At 38.1% G+C, this 7,452-nt stretch overlaps 1 protein-coding gene across 1 annotated transcript in view; it reads left to right on the forward strand.

The window, feature by feature from the left end:
* Window positions 1-7,076, forward strand: part of LOC111236285 (primary amine oxidase, liver isozyme-like) — a 13,530-nt gene extending 6,454 nt beyond the window's left edge. The window contains exons 2-5 of the mRNA XM_022764959.1: window positions 2,366-2,484; window positions 3,669-3,835; window positions 5,115-5,247; window positions 5,334-7,076. Coding sequence (XP_022620680.1) covers window positions 2,366-2,484; window positions 3,669-3,835; window positions 5,115-5,247; window positions 5,334-5,618 — 704 coding nt within the window. The 3' untranslated portion in view covers window positions 5,619-7,076. The remainder of the gene's footprint in view (window positions 1-2,365; window positions 2,485-3,668; window positions 3,836-5,114; window positions 5,248-5,333) is intronic.
* The last annotated feature ends 376 nt before the right edge of the window (window positions 7,077-7,452 follow it).

The raw sequence follows: 7,452 nt of genomic DNA on the forward strand, positions 1-7,452 counted from the left end.
GTGAGATGAGACGTTTGCTGCACCTGTAGCTGCTTCTCTGTCCTGCCAGAATGTTGTGGAGAGGATGGTTGGTATTGTCTAAGATGGCCTCCATCTTACATTGCATGCGTCTCTCCACAACAGTCCTGAGTCCAGACTCCTGCCGAGCACAGACCCAGCCTTTTTCACCAGCTTGTCCAGTCTCTTTGTGTTCATTCCGGACATGCTGCTGCCCCAGCAGACTGCAGCATAAAAAAGTACACTGGCCACCACTGACTGATAAACATGATAGATAGATACTTTATTCAGGGGAAATTCTAGTGTCCAGCATCTCAATAGTAATAATAATAATAATAATAGTTAATAATAAATAATAATAGTTAAATTAGACAAAGACCCTTGGTTTAGTAGGAATTTTTCCATATGCTTCTAAAAAAGTTGGAGTTGAGTAGACTTCTTTGAGTCCAGTCATACAGCCATAATATGTCTCGCAATGTGCGTTCTTACAGGGGCGTGTTTGTCAATAAGTGACATTAAAAAGTTTAAAAAGCCAAATCAGGAACTTTCTCACTTAAAACCATGACCACTTGTATTTCTTACTTCATCATAGCATCTATTCAAATATTTAAACGTCCTCTTTAATATTATTTTTTGAGCAGATTGTTGAAGGTTCGTTGCTGTTAATAATATACAACTCTGTGTGTATTGGATTCAGAATTTTCTCACTACATATAGATTATTATCTGGCTCTTTCCCAAACTATACTAATTCATAGATCTTTTTCACATTAAGATCAAAACATTATTATTATTACATATTATTATAAACATATACTATCTTGCAATGTTAAGGAAATTGACAACACATTCCTGGATCCATCCCTTTAACTGGATCCGCACCAACATTTAATGTGGTACTGGGCCCATGCTCCACCCCTCCACCAAATTTGGTGCAAATCAGTTCAGGACTTTGTAATCCTGCTGACAAATAAACAAACAAATAAACTAATTAATAGACATTAAAAGGTTGTATTAGCATGACCTAAAATGTATATCATTGTATTTTTATTATTTTATTTTTTTTATTTATTCACTTTGTTGTTGTGATGGTATTATAACATGATTTTACTTGTCACTCTATTTGCAGAGTAATATCTTAAGAAAGACAAACTTTACCAGATGTGTTTATTGGCTCAAAATATAAATGAAAATTAGGTATAGGCCTGGTCTACATGTGGTTTGAAAAGAGTAGCCTGCCCCATAATGTTCTTTTACAATAACTAACTCCTGAACTAAACTATTACATATTTTTTGCTGGAAATGAAAACTGTAGTTTATGGTGTCAAGATGCTGAGAATGAGCTGCCAGAAATTTCACCCCCTTTAGGAGAAATGACCAGATAGAGATAACAGACCTTAGAAACACTTAAATTTCCTACCCCTGGACTCTTTGGTGATGGTCTTCAATCAGAGTCTGCTGTGGGGGCTGGTAATTAGTGCACAAAACGACTAGCTCAGCCAGGGCCCCATAGTTTTCACCAAGTTCCGCTCCCCACAGACAACTGTGCTTGCACACTCTGTTCCTTTCAATACTAGCATGCATTATTTTAAGTGCAGAATGCATCACATGAAGTGAGTGGTGCATTGAGCCTATTGTAAAAACCCAGGTGTGGCAGAACGTCACACTGGTGATGGTGCTGAAACCAGTATACATCCCACCGCAACCATAAAAAGAAAAATCTGATATCATATCACTGTATCAGTTTAGTTATGACCAGACTGATGTGTCCATCATGGCCATGGGACTTCATGACCAGGCCAGGGCTGTAGCCAGGATGCTAAAATACTGAGATGATGAGTTCAAGTCAATCAGTGATGAACCAGTGATGAGAAACAAAACAGAGATGAGAAGATTTTCTATTTAACAGCTGCAGTCAGGCATGCAGTTCAAAAGCTCTCCTGTGAGATGATTCTTAGTCTGTAGTCAGTGGCTGATGTAATAACCTAGACCCAAAACTGGGATTAACAATTATGAATCACAGAGCATGGCTGGGAGTCCATTGTGGTTTGATTTGAAAGTTATGCAACATTAGATATGCAACAATATGCACCACTTAGCAATGCTTAATTATCAGACTTACATAGTGTGAACCAAAACAGTAAAGCAGTAACCAAAACAATAAATAAAGAACTGCAGGTTGATAAAATTCTCTGTGGGCGCATCATCACTACCCATAGTCCTTTGGTACATTGTTGACTCAAAAATATTGATTAGTGCAGCTTCAAATTTATCTTAAAATGTAACAGATTAAAAAACTGACATGGATATACAGGAGAAAACAGAAAATAATTATTAGAACAATGATTTCTGCATCATTTCCTCTGCAGGAGTGAAGAATGTATTCCAGACCAAAGACATGGAGTACGTTAATGTTTCACTGCCGTGGATGCCTGATCACTATGCTATGGTCCCTCAACTGGTGGAGAATCAGCTCAAAACAGAACAGGTCTGCCTTTATTCACTTCCTTTAGTATAAATGGAATGCAACAGGTAACAGTATTAAGTCAAAGGTCAACAGAGGTCAGGGCCTACATCACCTCAAGCCTTTGACGTGTGGAGATAGCATGAGCTGTTCTCTTCTAACACACCAAAATGTCTCAGTGTTATTTTTGTAAAGAAAGTCTAACTATAACAGCAATATTGGATTTTGATCGATTTCTTCCATCATGGCCATTTACTTGTAAAATAAAGGAGTTTATTTCAAAATTCTTCTTTTTTAAGTAAAATTGTTAACTGACAATGAATGTGTTTTATTATCAGGGGATGGTAAAAGTAACAAGTTATAATTATAAATTGTAATTTATCTTGTACACATTAGAATCTTCATACTCACACTGCACACACTACACATTTTGATGCACTTGTATGAATTTGCATATTTCCAAGGAAAAATAGTTACAATAATGTTACATTTATGCAGAAACTATTTTAGAGAGGTGCTGATTCAACTGTCGAGGATGTAATCTGTGGTACTGATGAATTGTACTAGATTAAACGGAGAAGTGTTTATGTTATTTAACCTTCCCTCACTGATATGAATAGGATGGATAAAATAATGATACATCAGCACAGTTCAGCAGCACCACAATCTACAACCTCCAATATGACCATACAGTTTAATCAACACATCTCTAAAACAATTTTAATACAAAGTGAACATTACAACCTTCACAAAGGAGGATTTATTGTCTATTTATTGTTGTATTAGACTGCTATTATAGCTAATTAGCTGCTCAGCTGTAGCGCATTAAGCAGCATGTGAATTTACCTGCAAACATTTCCTCAGCTGCATTAGATGCTGATGTCACACTGTTTGCCTATGGCCACTAAACTACTGCACAAATTTCTTTATTTCACCCCTTCATTCCTCTGTAAGGGCTCAGCCTGTCAGTTATCTTATTACAGCAAAGGAATGACTTATTGTGATTTATCTAAATTATTGTACGTTTATTTTTTATTATTTGGCAATATTGCAGGCAGTTTAAGAAGTGGCGTTTTTAAATTACAACATGTCAAGTATCCCATTTATATCACTTAGCGCCAGCAACCCATGATAGCCTCATATGTGCTGTTTATGTTGGAGAAGGCAAAAAAACCATGGGACTAATATCTACTGTGACACTTCCACAGGAGGCAGCTCTACGTTACAATACCAAGACTCCTCGCTACCTCCATATTGCCAGCAACAAAACCAACCGCTGGGGTCACCAACGCTCCTACAGGCTGCAGGTGTTCAGCTTCACAGGGGACCACCTGCCAGAGAGCCAGGTAGAGGAGAGGGCCATGTCCTGGGCTAGGTGAGGCTGGTGATTAAAAGTTGTGTTAGACATGAAGTGTTTTACATACTCACAGGACTGGGAAATATGACCTGCAACATGCTCACTTTAAACTTATTATAAACTATTCTAGTGAGAAACACAGTAAGTACTTCTCGTGCAACATGGCTGGGAAGTAAAAATCAGAGGATGAGCCCCCCTGTGGACAGGGAAGTCCTGGAGACAGAGTGTGTTTGTGTTTCTATGTTGACGTATTTTTTCTCTGGTCAAAGCACAAAGCGTTTGGAGAGCAGAAGATACACACACTGCCTGGTGGATGTCTGCACTTTGGACCATGTTCAGTTCTATAAATAGAAACTGAAAGTGTCATTGGGCCATATATTACACAAACATTTTAAACACTGTTGTATGTCACCCCAAGACAAGGTGAATTGGGTTAATATGGGATGTGACGAGGGCTGGTTCAATCATGGTTCTGCTGCTGATAACCTTGGACAAATTTCCATTTTTTACCTTCACAGATATGGAGAGAGAGGTCCCTGCTTTCATTACTTCTTATTTGGGCTATTCCAGTTCTCTTTATTCAGTCCAAGTCAAAAGTGAATCAGTCATCTTCAGCTTATTCAAAGTTTTTCACAAATTCCTGAAGAAGAGGTTCTTCACTAACTCCCTGTCAGTGTCAGAATTGATTCTAAGGTCCTGTTGACGACATTTAAAATTAACTTGTATACCATTTTTGGTTCAACACAATCTTCCGCTCACAAATAAAAAATTCAATTCAAGTTTGATAAAACATGCGCTTCATTAATCATTACACTCAGGGATGTTGCTGTGGTCTGGTAAGACCAGTAGCTGTGGTGTCTAATATTAGCTAATCAGATAGTTTTTTTAGTCATTTTTTGTAATTCAGTTTCTCAAATATGACAATTATGACAGTTAAAAGAATATCTGAACAAGAGAGAGAGAAGTTATAATAAGCAATTTTCACTATTTTCTGACATTTATAGACAAAATGATTAGTCAGGAAAATAACTGACAGCTTAATCAATAATGAAAATAATCATTGGATCCCCCCTACTAATACACTGTGTTTGTAGCAACTGAAAAAATATTCAATGGTTTTATTACAGAAGCAGTAAAAAGAAGTAAACCCACCATACATCACAAGTATTATTGTCTCATGCTCTGGTTCCATTCCACACACACAGGTCATGTGACTCAGGAGGATCTTGGGAAATGTAAGGAAATTCAGTATGTTGTTAATGACCACTCTGTCTGTGCCTCTTTTGTCGTTCTCCAGGTATAAGGTTGCTATCACCAAGCATAAGGACATAGAGCAGACCAGCAGCAGTCTGTACAGCCAAAACAACATCTGGACTCCAGCTGTTGACTTCAGCAAGTACATTGAAGACAATGAAAGCATTGAAGGCGAGGTGTGTTGAGATGGAATTTACATATAAAAATAAGTAGTATTTTTACCTACATACAAAAATATGTAAACATTAAATTGTGTTCGCAGGACTTAGTTGCCTGGGTGACCACTGGTTTCCTCCACATTCCTCACTCTGAAGACATCCCCAATACGGTGACCGTGGGCAACGGGGGCGGGGTCATACTGCGGCCCCACAACTACTTTGACGAGGATCCATCCATCCACTCTAGTGATGGGGTGTACATTGGCCCGGGCAGCGAGGACAGCTGTGACAACAACAGAATGGCATGCCTTGCTCAAGAGATGTGCAGCCCTGTGTTGGAGCCCTTCACCTACCATGGCTTTGATGGTGTCATGAAGTTTGAGGTCTGATGTATTGATCACTGCTAAGTAATAGCTTTAAAGCTTGATACCCTTTCAGAATTGGGCTTCACGAAGCTTGTGTCAATTTTAACATGTTGATTATTTGTTTCACATGTGTTTTAAGCTGGACCAGGCAAGAGGTTGCATGAAGGAATTTTTCAATATTTTTGAGATTATGCTGTCTTCCTGAGAATGTGATGATAAGATTGATACCACTATCATATCTGCGTGTTAAGTCCATACAAGCAGGATGTAGTGAGCCTAGCTTAGCCTACTGACTGGAAGCAGGAGGAAACAGCCTGGCTCTGTCCAAAGTTAATAAATCTGTCTATTAGGGAAGTGGGAAAACAATTCACCTCAAAATTCTTAGCACCTGGATAATGTGAAGCACCTGGATAATGTGAGATAGAGTTATCTTGTTCTTCATCTTCAAAAATGGAAAGTGTTTGGGCTCATTCTGGATTTAATAACTTCATAATTAGCTTTTCATGATACCTCATTGCTCAGAGTCCAACACACACTGCAGCACTAAATTCACAGACATCTCTAGTCAGTTTGTTTCATTTCAAAAGCCCTGTGCGTTCAGTGTTTGGTTAATGAAGGTTTTCCCTGGTGCTGCAGAAGTTGTTACATTTCATACTGCTTTTCACTCGATTAAGAGCGTGAAAATAGTGGACCCCTTTCTATTTACTTAATCAGGTTTGAATCAAGAATCAATTCCAGATCTAATTATGGCACCAAGAATCAGACATTTAGCACTGTGGTCCCTGCACAGTGCTCACAGACCATATATTAACAGACCATTAATCAGGGAGCTTTACAGGTGTGGTTGGTGTTTTTAAAGTTTGGGCAAAAAGATCTTCATTCATTTTTTTTCTACATTTATGAAATGAAAATGTGAATTTGTCATTATTTGAATAAAAACACAAAGTTGTTGTTATTAGGTTAGCAGGAATAAGGGTTATACTTGTGGAAAAGTTATTGCTTTAGTTACTTATAATGACAATACTATTCACTGTGAGCTGACATTTTATTAGTAATTGTTTCCTGGGATTCATTTATCAAAACCATATGAATATATCCCCAGAAATGTGATCAATGCTTTGAGATTTTACAAAGAGGCTCCAATCATCAGCATCACTCTCTTCTAGATTATGTTCAATTCTTTATCTTTATATGCCAGAACCTTTTTTTTTTTAGCATGAAGTCAAAATGTAATACCATTGTGAAACACACAAACCTTTTTTTCTCTTTCTTATTTTCTTTCTGATGAACTGCTGTGATATGAACTGTGATGTATGCATTGTTACCTCACAGTGTACAGTCAGATGTGTCTAAATAAGCTGTATCATTCAGTCCAAAGCAGGATCACTCTGAAGTAGCTCAAGGCTGTGACTATTGAACCTATTCTTCGACAGCACAACATTCTGAGGAATTGTGTTTCTCTCCTTGTTTTTTGTTGTTGTTGCTTCCTCTCTAAATAAAAGAAGAGATTAACACACAATCACTGAACCTTTCATGCAATCATATCCTATCTTCTGATTCTTCCAATGACTTATGTAGACTTGTGTAAGGTGTGTGTGTGAGTGTGTGTGTGTGTGTGTGTGTGTGTGTGTGTGTGTGTGTGTGTGTGTGTGTGTGTGTGTGTGTGTGCGTGCGTGTGTGGATCTCTGCCTCAGATGTCATGTGAAATGTTTCTATTAAAGCTTTCAGTTTCCTCTGTGGCTTGCACTTGAGAAAGGCAGTGGCAGGATGTGAAAAACAAAGGAGAGCAGAGCTCCCATGAAGAATCCAACAAAGAAATTCACTGAAAGACCAAGTGAAACCATGCTGAGATGACTGT

The sequence above is a fragment of the Seriola dumerili genome, unplaced genomic scaffold (assembly GCF_002260705.1).
Source record: "Seriola dumerili isolate Sdu_G_001 unplaced genomic scaffold, Sdu_1.0 BDQW01000609.1, whole genome shotgun sequence".
NCBI classification, from domain to species: domain Eukaryota; kingdom Metazoa; phylum Chordata; class Actinopteri; order Carangiformes; family Carangidae; genus Seriola; species Seriola dumerili.